The 25,049-nt window shown below is 41.5% G+C and overlaps 1 protein-coding gene across 2 annotated transcripts in view; it reads right to left on the bottom strand.

The window, feature by feature from the left end:
- LOC136877457 (alpha-tocopherol transfer protein-like) overlaps positions 1-25,049 on the bottom strand; it is a 307,632-nt gene that overhangs the window by 114,886 nt on the left and 167,697 nt on the right. For both annotated transcript variants that reach the window (XM_067151512.2, XM_068228651.1), the window contains exon 3: positions 22,756-22,850. In XM_067151512.2, the coding sequence (XP_067007613.1) occupies positions 22,756-22,850 (95 nt within the window). The remainder of the gene's footprint in view (positions 1-22,755; positions 22,851-25,049) is intronic.

The raw sequence follows: 25,049 nt of genomic DNA, 5'->3' as shown, positions 1-25,049 counted from the left end.
TCATTTACTGTGTTATAGCTTTATTATCATATACTCCCATCAGCCTTCAAAATATCCCCATCATTTCTCTTTTCGTTAATATTTATTTCAGTTTTTACTGCCATAGTATTACTAATTAAAAAAACCAGCAAGTATTCTCTTGCTAGGCTGGTGCAGGTTTCTTGACAAAATGTACAATGTACACCGATCGTCATATCTGAAGTGTTGTCAAATTTTGATGCTCTACAGCAGGGCCTCTCAGGGTGCATGCACCGTGCACGGTGCAAAAGATGACTTCGCTTGCTTGACCAGAGTGCAGACCCCCACTCCTCGATTTGGAGCAATAGCGCTGTCTCTCTCTTTCCCCACGCTTGTCTCGCTCGCTCCGCCTGTCTCCCTCTTCCTCACTTGCTCCGTAGCACACCATTTCCGAGCCGAGTTGAGCCGAGCTTAGCCGAGTAGCCCAGAGACAAAGAGTTGGTCCGAGCCGAGCCGAGTGGGCCCGATGCACTATGCACAGGAACTCTGCACCTCAGTTTGCACGCGTGAGATTTTGGGCGTTTGAGAGGCCCTGCTCTACAGTATCCAAACCATGCATTATCGAACATGGACCGTTTCTTAAAAAATGATCAGTGTGCCCTCCCACACAACATACTAGCCGCTGTCGCATTCATTCCGAATTACTCTGCACATAAACCAATTCTGATTCGTCAGGTCTATCTCCAGCTGCTGATCCATTATATTGTCATTGTTCTCATTTTTTCTTCAGCAATATGCAAATTTATTTCTCCCAAACATCACGAGGCCATCCTCCATGTCTTTTGTCTGTAACAGTTGGTTAAAAATATGTTCTTGGAGTCCTATTCGAAGCAAGGAAGCCGGTGTTAACATTGATGCTTTCACGGCCCGTACTTGTAGACACGATATAGGCTTTTAGACTTATGCCATGTCAAGAAAACAAGGTGAAACTCTATGTTTCGCAGATAACTTTGCTCTGCGTCATCAGAAGAAAATATCGACTGTTCACGAGGAAGACTTCTACAGAAATGAGAGTTTGAATTTAAGAATTCTTTTTATAGTTGGTCCCTTATATCGGACTTGACGCTTGTGAAGCCCAACATAAAGCTGTAATTGGAAAGCTTCACCATAATGCCGCTGGAGCGCTGGCCTCCTAGTCACCGACAGGAAGCTATATATCGCAAATTGCCACATTTCCAGTTTTTTTGTATCGTTTTGCTGTCGTAAATGTTGGCAGTGTGTTCGCTGTGAGGTGCTTGTTGGCTTGATATTGAGAATTGATAGTTATGCTCTAGTGAGTTTGTTTTTTTATTGTGTAGTGTGGTGATTATATTTTTTAAATTGTGTTTACAAATCTTGGAATTTGTGACATTATTGTGCGCCCTTTTGTAGGCTACTTAGAGCAGAAATTTTCTGCAAACAAGAACGAATGTAATGAGTGGCTCAAAGTGATTTCTCGCTGTAACTTCGTCCTAAACAAGAATTTTAGTTTATGCACTAATTCGTTTTTTTAAATGGTGTAGTGATTTGCTTTTCTTTAACTGTGTTAGGAAATATTCGAATATGTATTGCTGTGTACCTTTTTGTATTTCGAACAGAAAAGAAAAGAGCAAAGGCACACTATCATTTCACGAATTCTCTGTAGACCAGGACAAAACTACAGAGTGGCTCAAAGCAGTTAGCACTTTCACCTTAGTTTTCCGTTTCTTTTTCGGATATTTCTTTCTTTCTTTCTTTCTTTCTTTATTTGTTTACCCCTCCAGGGTTGACTTTTGCCTCGGACTCACTGAGGGATCCCACCTCACCACCTCAAGGGTAGTGTCCTGGAGCATGAGACTTCGGGTCTGGGGATACAACTGGGAAGGATGACCGGTACCTCGCCCAGGCGGCCGCAACTGCTATGCTGAACAAGGGCCTTGCGTTGGGGATGGGAAGATTGGAAGGGATAGACAAGGAGGAGGGAAGGAAGCGGTCTGTAAGTTAGGAACCATCCCCGCATTTGCCTGGAGGAGAAGTGGGAAACTATGGAAAACCACTTCGAGGATGGCTGAGGTGGGAATTCCCCCCCCCCCCCACTACTCAGCTGACCTCCCAAGGCTGAGTGGACCCCGTTCCAGCCCTCGTACCACTTTTGAAATTTCGTGGCAGGGCTAGGAATCGAATCCGGGCCTCCAGGGGTGGCAACTGATCACGCTAATCGGATATTTTTTACCCCTAAATTTTCTTTCGTTGAATAATCCTTTAGGCGGAGTCGTATTTGCCATATGACAGCAACACAACACATTTTTTATCCAAGATAATCTGAATTAAACACTGACAAGTAAGAACCATTACTCTTATGACGATAAAGCCAACGTAGGCCTATGAAGTGTTGTTACCTGAGCAATGAACAGTTTACAATTTACACTGACTGAAAGTGACAATGCAACACCAAGGAGGAGTGGTTCGAAAGGGATGAAAGTTGGGGAAAAAACAGAAACGGCACGGATGAATAATTGATGTTTATTTCAAACCGATATGCAGGTTACACAATGCGCACGGCATCGACTCAGTAGGATGTAGGACCACCGCGAGCGGCGATGCACGCAGAAACACGTCGAGGTACAGAGTCAATAAGAGTGCGGATGGTGTCCTGAGGGATGGTTCTCCATTCTCTGTCAACCATTTGCCACAGTTGGTCGTCCGTACGAGGCTGGGGCAGAGTTTGCAAACGGCGTCCAATTAGATCCCACACGTGTTCGATTGATGAGAGATCCGGAGAGTACGCTGGCCACGGAAGCATCTGTACACCTCGTAGAGCCTGTTGGGAGATGCGAGCAGTGTGTGGGCGGGCATTATCCTGCTGAAACAGAGCATTGGGCAGCCCCTGAAGGTACGGGAATGCCACCGGCCGCAGCACATGCTGCACGTAGCGGTGGGCATTTAACGTGCCTTGAATACGCACTAGAGGTGACGTGGAATCATACGCAATAGCGCCCCACAGTTACTGCCGGATTTGACCTTCCTCCACGCCGACGCCACACTCGTCTGCGGTGACTATCACTGACAGAACAGAAGCGTGACTCATCGGAGAACACGACGTTCCGCCATTCCCTCATACAAGTCGCTCTAGCCCGGCACCATGCTAGGCGTGCACGTCTATGCTGTGGAGTCAATGGTAGTCTTCTGAACGGACGCCGGGAGTGCAGGCCTCCTTCAGCCAATCGACGGGAAATTGTTCTGGTCGATATTGGAACAGCCAGGGTGTCTTGCACATGCTGAAGAATGGCGGTTGACGTGGCGTGCGGGGCTGCCACCGCTTGGCGGCGGATGCGCCGATCCTCGCGTGCTGACGTCACTCGGGCTGCGCCTGGACCCCTCGCACGTGCCACATGTCCCTGCGCCAACCATCTTCGCCACAGGCGCTGCACCGTGGACACATCCCTATGGGTATCGGCTGCGATTTGACGAAGCGACCAACCTGCCCTTTTCAGCCCGATCACCATACCCCTCGAAAAGTCGTCTGTCTGCTGGAAATGCCTCCGTTGACGGCGGCCTGGCATTCTTAGCTATACACGTGTCCTGTGGCACACGACAACACGTTCTACAATGACTGTCGGCTGAGAAATCACGGTACGAAGTGGGCCATTCGCCAACGCCGTGTCCCATTTATCGTTCGCTACGTGCGCAGCACAGCGGCGCATTTCACATCATGAGCATACCTCAGTGACGTCAGTCTACCCTGCAATTGGCATAAAGTTCTGACCACTCCTTCTTGGTGTTGCATTTGCTCTGTCAGTCAGTGTATTTACTCAAGACTTTTCTCTGATTGAATTTTTATTTAACGTTCTTCGTTTTCTTGCTATTTGCTTTACGTCGCACCGACACAGATAGGTTTTATGGCGACGGTGGGATAGGAAAGGGCTAGGAGTGGGAAGGCATCGGCCGTGGCCTTAACTGAGGTACAGCCTGATGTGAAAATGGGAAACCACGGAAAACCATCTTCAGGGCAGTCGACAGTGAGGTTCGAACCCACTATCTCCCGGATGCTTGATCACAGCTGCGCGCCCCTAACCACACGGCCAACTCGCCCGAAATGTAATCTGAAACTACATATATAGAAATTAAAATTTAAACATGTTTGCGTCAAAATATTTCTGTTATCCATACAACGAATATAGAAAAAAGGTAAGACTTATGTTTTGTCCAGCCCCTTTCCTGAGAGCAGCACTTTAAGAATTTTAAAACTAATTGAGCAATGACTCTTAATCTCAAGATTAACATTAGAAGACAAAAGTATTGTGGTAAGTTCTGCTATGTATCTACTGTAAATGCGATGATAATAAAAGCGATTACTATTATTCCTCACAATTAAGGAACGTCAGTTGAACTACTCCATCTCTCCACAGTTTCATTTCACGACGTTATTTTGGCACATATCAATGAAAGTAGCCTTTAGGATTAATCATTTTAACAGTATTAGTCATTGTAACATACTTCTTTATTCCATAAATTAAGATAAATCGGCAGTCAGAGTCAATATCGGAACGTCAGCTGGACTACTCCATCTCTCCGCAGTTTCACTTCACGGCATTATTTTGGTAAATATCAACGATGGCAACCTTTAGGATTAATCATTTTAACAGTATTAACCTATGTAACATTCTCCATAACACTCAATTACGATAAATCGGCAATCGAAGTCAATATCTTTTCCATAAAGAAGTATGCATTTCTACCGCAAATAGTCAGGCCGCCAGCGCCACGTGTCGCGCTGTGTAACTACTCCGATTACAGTGCGTAGACCCGATTGTCACGGCCGGTAACGAGCTAGCCAGAGCGACGCATCGAGTCGGCCGTGTTTCATTTAGTGCCAAGTTAAAATGTTGTAATGAGCAGGCGGTATCAGCAGCCATTGGATGCAGATCGAGCAGGCAGTGAAAGCTCCAATTACGATGTTCCATCACACCGTACGTGCGTGCGTGCGTGCGTGCGTGCGTGCGTGCGTGAGTAGTAACAGAGAGGGTATAAGACGGATCGGGAACAAAAGTGGCAGAAGAAATAAATAGAAAATAATAAAATAAAGTGCAACGAAAGACACCCAGGATAGAACAGAACAGTGCAGAAGAATGGAAAGATAGTGTGTGGAGCAAAGCCTATATCATGTCTAAAAGAAACCGGTGGCTTTACATGACTATTAATATATAGGAGCGTTCAGTTTTACGTGGAATCCCAACCACGGGATGTAACTCAACATTTCAAAACTTCCACGTGCACTGAGTAGGATTCAAACCATGGCCATCTTATTGAAAAGAAGTGACAGTATCAATCGTATAGCACGTACTCTTACTAGAAGACGTTCTCTTTATAAGAGAAGTCCCTCTCCTGACTGTCGTAACAAGCAACTAAAAGAGGTAACCCCCAAGAAACGTAGTTTGGCGACCACGAGGCCCTAGCTAAACCTGACACTGCTATCTCTTACCTGTGCCAGGCACTTCGCTGTCCACTTTCCTATTCAACCTCCCTTGGTCAGTATAGAGGATTGTTGCCTAGTTGTACTTCCTCTTAATACAACAATCACCACCACCACCACTCCCCTGGTCAACTCTTGTTCTCTTCCGACCCCGACGGTATGAAGTTTCCGAGGCCGAGGCAGCCTCTCATTTTCTCGCGTTTCGTGGCCCTTCACTTTCGTTTCTCGATATCTTCATTTTTTCACCTTCTCCGAACTATAATCACCACCACCATTCATATAAAAGTACTGTTATCATCTTTCACTTTTATGTTTCTATCAAACTCCTTATGAATACAAGTTACGGTATATCATAATCACCACCACTATCCATACAAGAACACTGTTTGTCATATTTCACTTTTAACCTTTCTATCACGCTTCTCATCAAAACAAGTTGCGAAATATCATAATTATCACTCCCATCCATATAAAAATATTTTTGTCATCTTTCACTTTTAATCTTTCTATCACGCACCTTATCAAAACAGGTTGCGATATATCCTTATTTTATTTTATTCTTCCTAATGTTTTAATAGGCAAGAACGGAGGATCTTCATTCCAGTGAATGGTGCAGCATCTAATTCGTAAATCAAGATTAATACAATATAGGCTGTGCCTTTATCCGGCCTCGTGGTGTAGGGGTAGCGTGCCTCGGAGGCACCGGGTTCGATTCCCGGCCAGGTCAGGAATTTTTACCTGGATCTGAGGGCTGATTCGAGGTCCACTCAGCCTAATGACTAGAGTTGAGGAGCTATCTGACGCTGAGATGGCGGCCCCGGTCTAGAAAGCCAAGAATAACGGCCGAGAGCTCATCGTGCTGACCACACGACACCTCGTAATCTGCAGACCTTCAGGGCTGTAGTGCCATGGATTGTGTCTTATTCTGAACAATTTTGGAAGGTGCGAAAATGTTCTACACAGCCCAATTCCAGATAGTTAAAATTTAAATAACTTCGTAAAACAGACTAAATTCAAGAACAAACTGAAGGTACTTTGATTAATACAGATATTTATCTTAATCGTACAAGGTTTTGTTAACTTCCTTCAACAATCTGGACGTTCTTGACATCTGAGTTCAGTCTTCAGAATAATTAAAATACCTTTAAAGGGACACCATGGTACTTGATGGCAATTTAGAAGAACTTCAATTTCTCTTGAGCAGTGTAAACGAAATAAGCAAGAAAGGATTTTGGTCTTAATTTTTTTTTTACAATTTGCTTTACCTCGCACCCATACAGATAGATGTAAAGGGCTTGGAGTAGGAAGGAAACGGCGTGGCCTTAATTAAGGTTCAGGCTTAAAATTAACACCCAGGAAATAAAATTCATTAACATCAGGAAACGGAAAAACATCAATGCTGTTACCACTGATAGGGGTCACATTTCAAACACTTGGGGATGATGGCCAACACAAGAATACGATCCAAATGTAAGAATCAAAACCAGAGTCTGTACTGCAAGAATGTTTTTCTAAAATTAAAATCTCTTTTGTGCGACCGTGATCTCCAATTCGAAACTCGTTGGCGTGTAATGAAGTGTTGGTGTTACTGCTGCTGCTTTATGGTATTGAAGGATAGATAAAGACTACAGGCCCTTGAAATTTAGGTGTATCGCAGAATGTTGAAAGTCCCAAGGGTGGACCTCGTCATCAACGAGAAGGTATTCCGTCATGCCGGGAAATCATGCGAAGTCTTACCTCTCACAAAACAAAAAAGCAGCCTACTTCTCTCACATATTTAAAAGTGACAAATACAGCCATAGAAGGAGAGACAGAAGGAAAACGTGATCGTTCGCGAAGATGATTATCCTTGGCGCGGAACCATCAGCAGTAGTTCAACGTCGACGAAAAGGTAACTCTAATGCAGAAACACAAAAAAGGCGTTAGAAAAAAAATAGCGGTAGGCTGTCAGTATTGTAATGGCCGCAGAGTTTTGAGGGTTTCGTAGACTTACTTATTAAATTGTTTTCGCTGTTACAACTAACCTCCACCTGAGCGCCCGAGTCAACACAACGCCATCTTATAACAAAGTATGTGTATGACGTCAGATATTTAGCACAAATTCTGCTTTACTTTGAAGCACTACTTCAGGAAAACTACTATCTATATTTTCAATTTTCTTTTTGTAACACGTATCCTCGTCTTTTATCTGTAAATGGAGACATTAAACATAATCGTAACTTAAATAGTCTTGGCGATATACGCGTTCTACTCAAACACTAAAAGTATCTTTAACATTCTTCTTTCCATGTACCCATTTTCACGGAACTTAAGTGCACGTTAAAAGTTTGAAAACGATAAAGGACTGGATGTAACTAACCAGAAGCTTAACCGGGAAAATGATTTTCCTTTCAAAGTATGACGAAAACATCGATTTCCAAATTTGTTACAGACAACTTGATATAAGTGGTTTTCGTTCGACCATCGTAGGTACAGTATATTAATGCTTGTGTGGAGCTAGAAATCGACGACAGAGACTGTACTTTCCTTCCAGTGTATGGCGATACAGTATGAACACGCACAATTATGCAAAAAGCATTTAGTATTACAAACAGCTAATTAGCTACATGAAGGCATTCAGTTTAATTAAATGCGCGCACTGGTAAAATGTAGCGTTTCAGGAACGCTTTTCAGAAACCCAGTTGTCTGACATCAATAGAGTTTTATGGCTGCTTTATCTTCTATCAGATAAGAGATTGAATGCTTCGTCTCTCTGAATGTGAGTAGGGATCTTTCGAAATAAACACAACCGGGCTTGTAATTAAGCCATGCCATTTGAACGAAATACACCGTGAGCTTCAGTTCCTAGATTCAAAGATTACAAGGTATAAAGGCCTCTACTTGCGTCGACGGTAATGATTTGTAACTTCGTGTTTTTTACAATAGGTATTGCAGATCGAGTAATATGTTTTTAACCGAGTGAGTAGCTGCGCTGTTTCGGCCACGTAGCTGTCAGTTTGCATTCTGGAGGTAGTGGGTTCGAACCCCACTCTCGGCAGCCATGAAGTTAGTTTTCCGTGGTTTCCCAATTTCACACTAGGTAAATTCTAGGGCTGTACCTTAACTAAGGCCACGGCCGCTTCCTTCCCATTCCTAGCCCTTTTCTCTCTCATCGTCACCATAAGACCTATTTGTGTCAGTGCGACGTAAAGCAAAAGTTGTAAAAAGTGTTTATAGATAATAATAATAATAATAATAATAATAATAATAATAATAATAATAATAATAATAATAATAATGGTGGGTTCGAACCCCTCCGCCGGCAGCCCTGAAGATGGTTTCCCATTTTTCAGATCAGGCAAATGCAGGGGCTGTACCGTAAAAGGCCACGGCCGCTTCCTTCCCACTCCTTGCTCTTTCCTATCGCATCGTCACCATAGGACCTGTCTGCGTCGGTGCGACGTAAAATAAACAGCAAAATATGATAATTATTTAACGTCCAATTGTCTAATATTACGGCTTTTGGAGACGCCGGTGTGCCGAATTTTCTCATGCAGAAGTTCTTTTGCGTGACGGTAAATCTACCGGCATGAGGCTGACGTATTTGAGCATCCTCATGTACCACCGGACTGGTCCGGGATCGAATCCGGCATCTTGAGCTGAGAAGACCATTTCTCTACCATACAAGCAGTCAGCCCAGCTTAAGTTTCTCATTAATACTGTATACTAAAGATGAGTCTATTAAATCATTTGAACAACAGATTTTGCATTAAAAATAAGTCGGTCCACCGTTTTTTTTGAAATTATTGAATTTAATGCGTATGCACTCTAGAGTAAAAGAACTGCAGCTATCGAGCTCGGTGAAGAATAAGAAGAAGAAAGTGCCAGTAGTCAGTATTCGGGAGATAGTGGGTTCAAACCCCACTGTCGGCAGCCATGAAGATGGTTTCCCGTGGTTTCCCATTTTCACACCGTGCATAATTAAGACCTATCTGTGCCACTGCGGTGTAAAACAACTTATAACTACATCATCTTCTTCGTCGTGCGTAACCTCTGTACAATGCAAACTTACTGTACTTATGAACAGCACTTTCCCGAGTCAAACTACTTTTACTGACGATAAGTACTTTTTACTAGCAAATGTACCCGTGCTTCACTACGGTATTCTACATTGTATACGGATATCGAAGTAAATTACTGTACATGCAGTGAATAAGATTTTTTAAATTGCATATCTCTTGACGTTATCCGAGAAACAGCATTGGGAGGTCCACAGACGTTGTTTCCAATGTAAAGTGTGAGTTGGGGAGCTGTGATGATAACGGCAGGTCCACTTGTCTACTGCAATTCACAAAGGAGTTGGGAATTTTCACTTAACGGCAGGCCCCATTGCCTACTGTGCGGCCACAATCGATTTGGGGAGTTTTCATTACAATGGCAGACCCAATTTCCTACTTTCAGACAGATTACAGTTGAGAAATTTTTATTATAATGGCAGGTACCTTCCGTACTACCAGTCAAAACTGAGTTGTGTTGTTATCATTATAATGACAGACTAATTTTCCCAATGCCAGTCAGCTTACTGCCAGTCACACCGAGTTGGTGTGTGTCCATTATAATAGCAGGCCACTATGCGTAACGTCCGTCACATTTTAGATGGGTAAATTTGTTTATAATGGGCGGCACCCTTGCCTACTGGCAAACAGAATCGGGTAAAGTAGTTTAGAAATAAATTGCACGCTCCCTTGCCTTCTGCTAGTCAAATCGAGAAGGGAATTTTTCATTACAATGGTACACAGGAGTTGGAGGAGGACCCCATTCCTACTGCCAGTCAAAGTCGATGTGGGGAGTACTGATTACAATAGCAGACGCCCTCCTGCTGACAGTAACTATCGATTTGTAAACTATTAATTACAATGGCAGACACACCCTTTCTAGATCGCTACAAATCGACTTCAATGAATATATATAGATCGACATACGGAAGTATATGCATCTTCACCTTCATTTATTGAATAACTGCTGCTAACAGGTGCATCATATCGAAAAACGGATTGTACGACAAGACGCCTTTTGCCTCATTTAGAGACCTAAGTGGCTGGTCCTATGATATTTTCTCGTCTCTGATCTATTTAAATGTAAGATTATTTTAGAAACGTTGAATAGGGTGAAATCTGTGTAAGGTTTTCACGCAGTGAACATTTTTTCAGATACTTATGCGACAGCTTCAAACATAGAATTTGACTCACATATGGCTGCTGGATGGGCCAATATTCGTATAGAATTTTATGATCCTATATTTCCTATACGTGATTCAAACTACCAATTATAGGTATACAAAGTGCAAAAGTTAGGTACAATCCAGAAATAGAGCCGAATTTAATGTATAAGGGATAGAGATACGACAAGAAGTCATAGGACCAATGTTGTAGATCACTCCATATTGAACCGAGGTTGTGCTATACGTTTTGTGAAACGACAACCCGTTTAGGCACCAAATACCTCGAAATGAAAATCTGCACCGTCATTAAAATTGCCTCCATATTTCGATATTCTTCGGGGGTAAAAATAAAAAATATTAAACATCTCGTAATTTTTGCGTCGGCTACAGCGTAAAAGCTATAATTTTGCCAAATTTCAATTTTCTAGCTCGTCTGGCAGATTGTGCAGCCATCTTGATATTGGGAGGGGGGATAAAAATGAGGACTTTCAGGAAAATTTGAAACCCATGAAATTTATAGGTTATCGTTTTGGATAAATATATCCGACTGCGTTCTTATGCAAATTTGAAACTCCCAGCGTATCTCCCTCAGATAATTTTGAGAATTTTCATTTTTTCAAGGGATCCTGAAGTCATCAGCTTGTCTGGTACCAAGTTTTACGTTTCTAAGATGCCTGGAAGTGTCTCATTAATTCACGCCTGTTTTCATTTTTATACCCTAATTTATCAATATATATATTGTACCCGTCTAAATGGTGCCTCAGTTAATTTGAGAAAGCTGGGAATATTTATTACGGAGCATTGCTTACGAGTGCGCGTGTACCAGCTGTGACACAGTTGTGCGAGAGCGAGCCGGCCGAAACTAGGTCAACAGCTGATCGAGGGCGACCAGAGCGCAGTTACGTCATGACACCGGCAGACGACAAAGGGGAGGAGAAATGTTCTCATAAAATCCACTCGTAGCGGTCAAGGACGAGCTATGGCGCAGGTCGATTACCAGCCAATAGAAATTGAGGAAAGTGCTGGAAATATTAGGATTGTTCTGGAACTAAGTCGAAGGAAGTTCTTGGGTAAGAACGTCAGAACAGTTCAAGAAAAATTTTACGAGACGACGGCCAGAACAGTTTTTCAAGAGCACGTCGGACAGTTGTTTCTTACGAGAAGTCGAACCGTGTATTCTCTACGGGAAAGAAGAATATGTTCAGACGACGTGAATACTAGTGTAATCCTTGTAGGGCACGATCATTACATTACTTGAATGCCAGTGTAATTCATTGTTAGCTCAACGCAGTATCCAGCGAGCTTATTACAGTTGTACATTCTCCCGGGTGGAAAATGTTAAACCGCAGACAGTCAGCGTGCTCATTAAAGCCGATTATTGCCATAGAAGCTTTAGGAATGTTCCATTGGACATTATGAAAGGAAATCACGATCTCAAGTGGATAGGCGAGAGGAAATCTAACCTTTATTTAATCATCATAATAGTCAGCCCTATTATTTGTCAGCCTAAGGCGTATCGTAACTTAATGAATGTGTTCAGAAGACGAAGCTTATAGTAATAATGGACCTAAAGTACATCGTTGCGCCAAGTTAAGTGTTGTACATAACTTAGTGAGTTATAGCTAGTGTGGATCCCTGTGCTAATAGAATATTTTAGTTTCAGCTATCTCCGAGGAAACCAAGTTGTCGACATGCGGCGATCAAGAGGGAAATCGAGAGATTTTCTGGGACTTTGCTGGAGTAAAAAGAAGACGCTGAATATAGCTACAGTCATGAGGAACTAAATTCCAGAGTGCACGCCAACGCGATGACTTTGTACATCCGTAAACCACCATAGATGAGGCAAGAGACGTTGTCGCCTGAAGCAGCATCCCGACGCCAAGGATTTTCACCGGAAATATGAGTACCCTTGTAAAATTTCTTCTCTTTTAGTAGATGACTAGATTGTATTCTTGCGTAGAGTAAAGTAGTTTCCTTAGTAATTTTGTATGTAATGGTGATGGGAGAGCATTCCTTACTTCGTTGATTTGTAATTTCAATATTGTTCTATCTTTGCATTTTCTTGGAATAATGATAATTTTATTTTTGGACGTGATGATGAATAATCCCAGTTGTTCTCGAGTTGACAAGAGTGAATGATTATGATCTTCGAAAGTGATTTAAGGGAGTAAGGTCTACTAACAATCATAATAATAATAATAATAATAATAAGAGTAAATTAAACTCATAAAAATAGTAAATGAAGATATGATTAAATGTAGGAGTAAACTATAATTAAATCGTAGTTTTAAAACCCTGTTAGTCATGTGTAGTGATTGATGGTAGAAGGGAAAGTGAACGACGAATGTTAGAAATATTCTTCGAGAGAACGATCTAGGAGCCATTATAGGATAATAGTAATAATAATAATGATCAAAATAGTAAAGGTCGGATAATGTAAGAGTTGTTGAGATTCAACTTGTATGGTCATTGTGATAATGGAGTTCGCCATTAATGGACGACATGGGACTACTAGGGTGCATGTCGGGCCTAAACGGTATTATGAGTCACAGTGATTGTAATGAATGATTATGGCGATAATGATTTATGAGGATGTACGGATTTAGGGACTATAATAGGTCTATTTCTGGCTCAACCACTGATATGAATAATACACGACTTAATCGTTATTAGATGTTTTCGAGGCTCTTGAGCTCTTATCACTGATGATGGTGATGGTTATTCTTCGAGAGAGAAATTTGGCTTTCTGTATCATCATAACTATAGTCATGAGCGAGTTTTATTCTGGTCAGATGATTATAAGGATCTTCAATAAAACTCAAGAGGAAGACGAGATAAATGACTGGATAATAATAATAATAATAAATATTACAGATTCATTGTGTGATAAAAATGTACTTATAACCAGTTGGTAGAATTGGGTTATTTGGTGTCATTTACTTTTATCATTCCAAGGAAACTTATCTTGTATATTTTTTTTGTGACTGTGATGCATTGTTGTTGTTGTTGTTGATTCCGTGTAGGATCACATGATGCTCTATCCATCCATGAAATGCTAGGTAATTTAGAAAGGTTAAATAGAGTAAGGAAAGAATACAGTCAAGCGTAGTCTACGAGAGAGAGGGAGTTATGCCAAAGAAATTGTAAAAATATTTCCAAACGCTAAAGTGAAAAATTTGTAAAAATATTTCCCAACACTAAAATGAAATTGTAAAGGAATTTTATGATGACAAAATGAGTTAGAGGATTTTTCACAGGTAGAGTGAAATGAATGCTCAAGGAATTTTCTTGAACAAGTAAATGCTGAGTTAATAGTAATTGTTCTTCAAAATGTATGAAATTATTTTACCTGTAAATGACTAAACATGAGTTATAACGGGAAATGACAGCTTTGCTAATTTAGTGATTCATTCGATGTTACAGAGTAAAATCTTAGGTGGAGTTTCATTGGAGAAGCAATGGAACCTAACTCCAGAAGCATGCGAGGACTTACAGTCGTATTCATTTATTCACAAGCCATTAAAGATTGAGATATTCCTTTTATTGCAAAAATCACATTGTATTTAATAATTTTTTTTTTCTTTCATGCATTTGTCCAGACTGAGTTTCCATTATGTTTTTAATAAACGTTGTTGTTATTTTGCCCTGATTTTCATTTATATTGTGTCACCTATCCAGTCACCAAGGGTCCTGAAAATATAAATTCTATGAAGTTGTCCCTTAATAGCATAATCGGCCCTGCGAACGGTCCACCCTTTTGGGACTCTCGCTCCGCCGACTGAGCGACCCCGGAGAAGGGGACATATTTCTGTGGCGCCCAACTTTCAGGGCCAACCCAAACCCTCATTGCTTAGGCATTGATCGTTTTGGTGAGTTATTTCCAGGGCATATTTTTGTTGTTGTTATATTTACGATCTTGTTGTTTCGGCGAACACTATTGTGGCGCAAAAGCAAGGAGATGGTAATTTTTATTCAGTTAAATGGTGACAATTAAATGGGTAGAGATACCAAGGTTGGTAATGACATAATACAGCTGGACATTGCTTTGGTATAGGTCTATTTGTTACAGTACGGAGAGCATGCTTGTGGAGTTCATACTTTGTATTTTACAAATTCTTTGGCAATTTCCGGTGAAATTTAGGCAAATGGGGCAAAGATGTACAGGTTCATCGTTGTTGGCGAGCACAATGCTTATGAATTGTAATGGATTTGGATACTTTAGCTCGGATGATAGCGGAGATGAGAGCCAGCGCTGAGAAATTGGGAGCTGAGAATAAAGCTAGTATTGAAAGACTTGAACTTGCGCAATCTCAAATGTCGGCCGAGTGTAGGGCTAGTGCTGATTCTATGAAAGCCGAAACTAAAGCTAGTATTGAAAGACTTGAACGTAATCAATCAGAAATGAGAGCGGAAACTAAGGCTAGTGTTGATTCTATTAGGACTGAGTTTAAGGAGAGTCAAGCACAGATGTCACGTGAGTTCAAAGACAACCAGACTAGGTTAACCCAAGAAATTAAAGTGATGTCGCGTGATTTTAAAGATAGTCAGGCGAAGTTGAAACAAGAGATTGAACGAACAGTTACAAACTCGATAGCTAGCGTAGCGCAGGAGTTTACTGAGAGGCTAGGCACGCTCAAGAAATCAATTATGGATAATATGATCACACATAAGACTGAGGTGGAAAGGAAAATTTCTGAACTTAGCAACCAAATACAATCGCATAAAGAAAATACGACCGATGCGCAATTGAGGTGGACTAAACGATTTAAGGAAGTATGTGATAGTATAATTCAGGTCGACAAGGGGGTCAGACAGGAAGTTCGGATGAGCAAAGAACTCATTACTGATGAAGTAGAAGGTCTGAAAACAGCTGTAAATGACAATAAGAAAGCTATCGGAGAAGTTGTATCCAAGGTGGAACACGAACTTCTTGCGTCCCGTGGGTTAGTAGGACAAATGGAGGATAAAATAAAGGGGATGTCAGACGAAATATCAAATATGACAACGGAACTACAAACGTTGCGATTGCATAGTGACAGCACACGAGTTGTGACTGCGTCCGTAATTGAAAGGCAATCACAAATGGAGCAACAGTTTAAAGCAGGATTCATTTGTTCGACTCCTAATGCAGCACAGGAGATAAAAACTTCCGGTCGAGCTAAGAATAATACCGCATCTTTAAATCAAATGGACGATAAAGGGAACAGGCCGCAGATTGTGAATATTATACGTCTACAGGACAATCAACCCCGAAAGTTCAACAATCAAAACGGACCTACACCTAAAACCTTTATTAAGGACCTACAAGAATATTTTAAAGATAATGACATTCCTCCTGAACGACAATTACGAGTGACGGAAAAATACCTAGATTCGTCAGCTCACACGTGGTTTATGGCATTCCGGTACAGTTTCGATGATTTCGAAGGATTTAAAGTCGCATTTTTCGACAAATTTTGGAACACAGATATTCAGCACAATTTAAGGACGGAATGGTATGCTCGTCGATATGCTTCGACGCTGCCTACGAAATTTTCCGAGTTCGCCGCAAATCAGATCCGGAAAATTCGAGAATTGGACGACCCACTTCCAGAGGAAGAATTATGCCGAGTCATCATTCGACAGTTACCGCCGGACGTACAAAGAATATTAATAGCATCGAACATCCGAACAGCTATGGAGCTGGAAAGAGTATTAAGACAGCTAGATATGACGTCTAGGGATCATACCCGTAATACTCGAGCCTTGAGTCAGGAAATCAATTCGACTTATGTTGAGAAAGAAAGGACGGTGGTTCCACAGAAAAATAAAGAGGTACAAACTAAAGAGAGGTCCGAACGGAGTGAAACAAGGGATGAGCAGAGATTACAGAGGGGCTTCCATGGATTTCGACCGTATTCGATGGGATCAAGAGGAAGAGATCGATATTTTGGCCGAACTTCTCGAGGAGTAAAATATGCCGCCGAGAAAAGAAGAAATTATCATCGGTTTTATCAACCAAGGGGGACAGTTGATGAAAACAAAGAACATGTCCGGGAACTCAAGGAGAAAACAGACGGAGGTGAAATATGGAGAAGAGCTATTTTGAATCAAAATACAGATCCCGACGTAACAGGCGCAGAATCCCTCGCATTTCAGGAAGAGAAAAAAAGACGGAAAGGAGAGGAGGAGACCGTCTGCCAACCCGGAAGGAGTCAAGGGGTGAAAAAAAAAAAACGTCAATTTTTGAATGAAGAAATACCCGAAATATTGGCGAATGGTCAAGGTGACCGCTATTTGTGATTTTCCACGTCCACGAAGGATAAAACACGTACGTCAATTCCTAGGCATGTGTCAGTTTTACGCGAATTTTTGCCCGGGTTATACGAGAACGATCTCGCCATTGCAGGAATTATTGAAAAAGAACCAGAAGTGGAAATGGTCGGAAGTTGAAGAACAAGCTTTCATCCAGACCAAGGAAATGCTAAGGAATAATGTTAATCTTAGCTACCCCGACTTCGAACGACCGTTCATTATTCAGACGGACGCCTCAAAGGTTGGAGTGGGAGCAGTCCTATTTCAAGAAAATCCAGAGAAACCGGACGTGAAAGACTTTATTTCGTTTGCAAGCAGGAAATTACGACCTAATGAGAAAGGATACACTATAACGGAATTAGAAATGTTAGCAATTGTTTACGCTTTGACGCAATGGAAAAAAATAATTTATGGGTTCCCCATACTGATCCGAACAGATCACCATGCCTTGACGTTTATGACGCGCGCCACAATGAGTAGCGAAAGGGTAATGAGATGGACACTCTTTGTCCAGCAGTTTGATATCCAAGTCGAGCATTGCCCGGGAAAACAGAATGTGTTAGCAGACTATTTAAGCCGTAATCCGGAGGAAGATGTCGAGGTTTATCGGATCGAGCTAATTCCGGATGACCTGGAGCTCCTACGAAAATTACGATATTTTCCACAGATGCAGAAAAGAGATGCTACTTTAAGGCCTTTGATTGATTATTTGTCTGGAAAGATCGAACCAGGTGATCCCAGGTACAAAATGCTGAGGAGAAAGGCTAAACGATATCTCAACCAAGGGGGCATGTTATGTCAATTCGTGGACCCCATGAGGGTCAATTTAAAGGCCGTGGTGCCCATGAAAATTCGAGAAGACTTAGTATGGCATGTGCACAGAATTACGGGTCATGCAGGACTCGATAAAACTGTAGCAACTATCAAAGAAACCTTCACTTGGGATAAACTCCGCCAGAATGTACGTGAAATTATACGCACCTGTGATACGTGTCAGAGAACGAAAGCCAGCTCACACTTTGCTAAGCAAAAACCTATTCCTATTATTCCAGAGAGACCACTAAGCTTATTCGCAATGGACATATTTGGCCCGATTCCAGCCAGTAGATTTAAGCATAAATTCGTAATTGTGACCATAGATGTGTTTTCGAAATTTCTAACCCTTTTTCCAATTCAGAAGGCGAACACAAAATCGATCCTATGGAGATTAAAGAAAAGCATAATTCCTATGATGGGGAAACCCAAGGTCTTGCTGACTGACCACGGATCGCAATTCACGGCTGAAGAGTTCAGACGAGGCTTATCTGAAATGGGGATCAAGCACACCATGAGTTCGATCCGGAATCCAGCCAGTAATCCCGCTGAGCGGGTGATGCAAGAGATTTCAAAATTTTGCAGAATTTATTGTAAAAACAGACACGAAAGGTGGATCGCAGTGTTACCAATAATGATGGACGTGGTAAATAACACAGTGCATGAGGCGACGAAATTAATTCCCTCAGTCATTCATTTCAATCAATATCCCGTCCGAACTTGGGACAACGTAATTCCACACCTGGATCAAAGACGTCCTCATGCGGAAGTAATTCTCCAAGCGAGAGAAAACCTTGTAGATCACGCCAACAGAAGACGGAGGAGAGTACGTAAGAAACGATTTCATCGTCCCTTAAATGTTGGAGAGTACGTATTACTCCGTAAACCCGCTATTTCAAGTCCTGTTGAAAAATTCTACGCGAAGTTCGCACCTTTATATGTTGGACCTTACAGAGTAATTAAAGATTTGGGGAACAATGCATACCAGGTAGAGAGCTTTGATGGACACTTTAGAGCTATTTATAATGCTGGGAATTTACGCGTCTATCACCAGTTCCGGAGAAATCCTAGAAATTAATCTTGAAAAGGAGCTGTAATGGTGCACATTTTCCGTGTACATTTAGAAAGTAAACTGAGCTGTTATGATTTAATCTGCTAATTAAATCCTAAATCAACCAAGGGGGATTATGTACCCGTCTAAATGGTGCCTCAGTTAATTTGAGAAAGCTGGGAATATTTATTACGGAGCATTGCTTACGAGTGCGCGTGTACCAGCTGTGACACAGTTGTGCGAGAGCGAGCCGGCCGAAACTAGGTCAACAGCTGATCGAGGGCGACCAGAGCGCAGTTACGTCATGACACCGGCAGACGACAAAGGGGAGGAGAAATGTTCTCATAAAATCCACTCGTAGCGGTCAAGGACGAGCTATGGCGCAGGTCGATTACCAGCCAATAGAAATTGAGGAAAGTGCTGGAAATATTAGGATTGTTCTGGAACTAAGTCGAAGGAAGTTCTTGGGTAAGAACGTCAGAACAGTTCAAGAAAAATTTTACGAGACGACGGCCAGAACAGTTTTTCAAGAGCACGTCGGACAGTTGTTTCTTACGAGAAGTCGAACCGTGTATTCTCTACGGGAAAGAAGAATATGTTCAGACGACGTGAATACTAGTGTAATCCTTGTAGGGCACGATCATTACATTACTTGAATGCCAGTGTAATTCATTGTTAGCTCAACGCAGTATCCAGCGAGCTTATTACAGTTGTACATTCTCCCGGGTGGAAAATGTTAAACCGCAGACAGTCAGCGTGCTCATTAAAGCCGATTATTGCCATAGAAGCTTTAGGAATGTTCCATTGGACATTATGAAAGGAAATCACGATCTCAAGTGGATAGGCGAGAGGAAATCTAACCTTTATTTAATCATCATAATAGTCAGCCCTATTATTTGTCAGCCTAAGGCGTATCGTAACTTAATGAATGTGTTCAGAAGACGAAGCTTATAGTAATAATGGACCTAAAGTACATCGTTGCGCCAAGTTAAGTGTTGTACATAACTTAGTGAGTTATAGCTAGTGTGGATCCCTGTGCTAATAGAATATTTTAGTTTCAGCTATCTCCGAGGAAACCAAGTTGTCGACATGCGGCGATCAAGAGGGAAATCGAGAGATTTTCTGGGACTTTGCTGGAGTAAAAAGAAGACGCTGAATATAGCTACAGTCATGAGGAACTAAATTCCAGAGTGCACGCCAACGCGATGACTTTGTACATCCGTAAACCACCATAGATGAGGCAAGAGACGTTGTCGCCTGAAGCAGCATCCCGACGCCAAGGATTTTCACCGGAAATATGAGTACCCTTGTAAAATTTCTTCTCTTTTAGTAGATGACTAGATTGTATTCTTGCGTAGAGTAAAGTAGTTTCCTTAGTAATTTTGTATGTAATGGTGATGGGAGAGCATTCCTTACTTCGTTGATTTGTAATTTCAATATTGTTCTATCTTTGCATTTTCTTGGAATAATGATAATTTTATTTTTGGACGTGATGATGAATAATCCCAGTTGTTCTCGAGTTGACAAGAGTGAATGATTATGATCTTCGAAAGTGATTTAAGGGAGTAAGGTCTACTAACAATCATAATAATAATAATAATAATAATAAGAGTAAATTAAACTCATAAAAATAGTAAATGAAGATATGATTAAATGTAGGAGTAAACTATAATTAAATCGTAGTTTTAAAACCCTGTTAGTCATGTGTAGTGATTGATGGTAGAAGGGAAAGTGAACGACGAATGTTAGAAATATTCTTCGAGAGAACGATCTAGGAGCCATTATAGGATAATAGTAATAATAATAATGATCAAAATAGTAAAGGTCGGATAATGTAAGAGTTGTTGAGATTCAACTTGTATGGTCATTGTGATAATGGAGTTCGCCATTAATGGACGACATGGGACTACTAGGGTGCATGTCGGGCCTAAACGGTATTATGAGTCACAGTGATTGTAATGAATGATTATGGCGATAATGATTTATGAGGATGTACGGATTTAGGGACTATAATAGGTCTATTTCTGGCTCAACCACTGATATGAATAATACACGACTTAATCGTTATTAGATGTTTTCGAGGCTCTTGAGCTCTTATCACTGATGATGGTGATGGTTATTCTTCGAGAGAGAAATTTGGCTTTCTGTATCATCATAACTATAGTCATGAGCGAGTTTTATTCTGGTCAGATGATTATAAGGATCTTCAATAAAACTCAAGAGGAAGACGAGATAAATGACTGGATAATAATAATAATAATAAATATTACAGATTCATTGTGTGATAAAAATGTACTTATAACCAGTTGGTAGAATTGGGTTATTTGGTGTCATTTACTTTTATCATTCCAAGGAAACTTATCTTGTATTTTTTTTTTGTGACTGTGATGCATTGTTGTTGTTGTTGTTGATTCCGTGTAGGATCACATGATGCTCTATCCATCCATGAAATGCTAGGTAATTTAGAAAGGTTAAATAGAGTAAGGAAAGAATACAGTCAAGCGTAGTCTACGAGAGAGAGGGAGTTATGCCAAAGAAATTGTAAAAATATTTCCAAACGCTAAAGTGAAAAATTTGTAAAAATATTTCCCAACACTAAAATGAAATTGTAAAGGAATTTTATGATGACAAAATGAGTTAGAGGATTTTTCACAGGTAGAGTGAAATGAATGCTCAAGGAATTTTCTTGAACAAGTAAATGCTGAGTTAATAGTAATTGTTCTTCAAAATGTATGAAATTATTTTACCTGTAAATGACTAAACATGAGTTATAACGGGAAATGACAGCTTTGCTAATTTAGTGATTCATTCGATGTTACAGAGTAAAATCTTAGGTGGAGTTTCATTGGAGAAGCAATGGAACCTAACTCCAGAAGCATGCGAGGACTTACAGTCGTATTCATTTATTCACAAGCCATTAAAGATTGAGATATTCCTTTTATTGCAAAAATCACATTGTATTTAATAATTTTTTTTTTCTTTCATGCATTTGTCCAGACTGAGTTTCCATTATGTTTTTAATAAACGTTGTTGTTATTTTGCCCTGATTTTCATTTATATTGTGTCACCTATCCAGTCACCAAGGGTCCTGAAAATATAAATTCTATGAAGTTGTCCCTTAATAGCATAATCGGCCCTGCGAACGGTCCACCCTTTTGGGACTCTCGCTCCGCCGACTGAGCGACCCCGGAGAAGGGGACAATATATATATAGATACACATACAGTACAGTATATATAGATCGCTCCAGACTGCCTTCCATTTATTAATATGGATTATATTTCACCCCCTTCCCGAGTGGTTCTAGGGGCGTCGTACTACGACAGTATATTTTCCAGGTAGTAAGTCATACTTCGAACAATTTTGGTTGATAGCCACACTGGAAAATACATACGTCCATTATCTAGGTCATTTTGGACAATTTATATTTTTACCCTTTCTCACCCCCTATGCCAAAGGGAACTGAACTTGCGACTTTAAAAAATCCGGAATGTTACCATTCATCTACGCGACCCAGAAAACTATGGATTCGACACTATTCTCGAGTATTTTTATATCTCACTCCCCCTTCCTCACCCTAAGGGAGGCTAAACTTCGTGTTTTTAAAAATCGGGAGTGTTACTATTCATCCCAGCGACCCCGAAAACTGTGGATTCGACCCCCCCTAATGGTGCTACGGATGGCTTACCCCCACAGTGCTCGTTTCCAGATAGCAATTCATAAGTGCACCAAGTTTAGTTGAAATTGCTCCAGTGGTTTAGGAGGAGAGTTGTCATTTACACACAACATACATCCATTTTTATATTTATAGTAAGCTAAGAATCTATTTGTAGCCTATAGTTCGTTTGCTATGAATGCAATACAATCTATACCGAAACAAGCATTAAGAATATAAATCAAATTCCCACACCATTTAGGAATTAAATTACACTATTAGGCTTGTACTCACCCTCTCCAGTGCACTCTGAGGATAGAACTTGCAAGGTCGTAGGAATTGAAGCAGGAACCAGTCTTCGTCAAGAGGTACATTCAGTCCCTTCTCCGCTGAAAGAGAGTAAAATAGGCATTACAAGGCACCCCATGATAAGGAATATGTTTTAAAATATTGTAATAAAATAAATATATAGTAAAGGTTCTGCCAAGCCGAAGCCGTAAAAGAAGTGTTCAGTTCACCCGAAAGGACGTGGGTTCCATTAACCGCCAGGAAGTTTCCTCTCCTTGTAGTGCCTTCTTCATTTCTGAAGGATGGCCACAATTACAGCGAAGTCTGTAAGGTGTTCAGCTGTCCTCATCAGTCTACTAGAATCTAGTCCTGTCCAATCCCGTTAAGTTCCTCAGCCAAGAGTGTCTCCTTCGACCGCGACCCCTACGTCCATCAATTTTACCCAGCAAGGTCAATTTAAATAGGCCGTACTTTTCAATCCTCATAATATGCCCAAGGTAGGCTGGCTTTCTCTTCTTGATTGTACATATCAACATTCGTTCCCTCCTCATGCGTTTGAGTGTGGCAGCATTGGAGACGTGGTCAGTCCACGAGATCCGTAACATTCTTCGGAACATCCACATCTCTAAAGCATTTATTCTCTTAATGGTGTGAATTTCAGAGTCCCAGTAGAATCCTCATTTTCAGAAAACTAGTACGAGCCATTTCCATTCGTACACGGATCTCTAAATCCGGGTTTAAGTTCCCCAGTAATCGACCTGCCAAGGTACTTAAACTTCTGCACTTGTTCAACTGATTCCCCATAAATGGTGATACGAATGTGCGTGTTACGAGTTCTGGAAATGGCCATCACCGTGGTCTTGTCGGTGTTAACTTTGAGACCAAGTTTTTCCCCTTCTGCTACGATTCTCTTTACCAGACGCTGAAGACATTCAGTACTGTCAGCCAAGACGACAGTGTCATCTCAGATTGTTGATCAGCCTACTGTTATTCCATCTTTCGCTTCTTGAAGAGCAGCTCGAAAAATCTGCTCATAGTACAGACTAAACAGCAGGAAGATAAAAGATTTTAAAAACGAGATTTCCACTTCGGTAAGGTTTATGACCCTGAGGTTCACTCGGCCTACGCCAAAAAAAGAGTACCAGGTTAATTCTTGGGTGAAAAGATGGCCAGGAATAGAGCTAACCAGTCTATCCAACTCAGTGCTGAGGTTACGGATAGCGCCAGCCGTTTTCCACCTTCCACTCCTGCGTTCATCATGAACTGTACGGAGACAGCTTTTTTTCTTCTTAGTAGTTTAACTTCTCATTAACACATCGAAGGTTTTCGGTAACCGAATGATGAGAAGGTAACAGCAGTGGCCTGAACTAAGGCACAGCTCCAGAATTTGCTTGGTGTGAAAATAGGAAACCACGGAAAGCCATATTCAGGGCTGCCGACGGTGGGATTCGAACCCACCCATTTTCCGAATGCGCTTTGGTTTTCACTACATTTTCAGAATATCTGGGATTGATCGGGAAAAGCCTTACTCCCACAGTTTCTTATTCTTTCTTTCTTTCTTTCTTTCTTTCTTTCTTTCATAATCCATTTACCCTCCAGGGTTGGCTTTCCCTCGGACTCGGAGAAGGATCCTACCTCTACCGCCTCTAGGGCAGTGTCCTGGAGCGTTAGACTTTGATTCCGGGGGATACAACCGGGGAGGAGGACCAGTACGTCGCCCAGACGGCCTCACCTGCTATGCTGAACAGGGGCCTTGTAGGGGGGTAGGGAAGATTGTAAGGGATACACAAGGAAGAGGGAAGGAAGCGGCCGTGGCCTTAAGTTAGGTACCATCCCGGCATTTCCTTGGAGGAGAAGTAGGAAACCATGGAAAACCACTTCGAGGATGGTTGAGGTTCTTTTTAAGGATATAAAGATTTTCATCGGTTTTGTACACTTTGAACCAATGAAAAAGCAAATATTTCAGTCAAAATAGATCGTTTTCTCACCCTACGTAAGCAGCCTCTCTGCCTTTTATTTCTATTCGCTTTACGTCGCACCGACACAGATAGGTCTTATGGCGACGATGGAATAGGGAAGGCCTAGGAATGGGAAGGAAGCGGCCGTGGTTTTAATTAAGGTACAGCCCCAGCATTTGCTTGGTGTGAAAATGGGAAACCACGGAAAACCATGTTCGGGGCTGCCGACAGTGGGGTTCGAACCACTATCTCCCGGATGCAAACTCACAGCTGCGCGCCCCTAACCGCACGGCCAACTCGCCCGGTGGCCTTTCTGCCTTAGCCCTCATTTCCTTCCCCCCC

The sequence above is a fragment of the Anabrus simplex genome, chromosome 7, assembly GCF_040414725.1.
Source record: "Anabrus simplex isolate iqAnaSimp1 chromosome 7, ASM4041472v1, whole genome shotgun sequence".
Classification (NCBI taxonomy): domain Eukaryota; kingdom Metazoa; phylum Arthropoda; class Insecta; order Orthoptera; family Tettigoniidae; genus Anabrus; species Anabrus simplex.
Note: the sequence above shows the minus strand (reverse complement) of the source record. Positions and strands in the feature narration are given on the sequence as shown.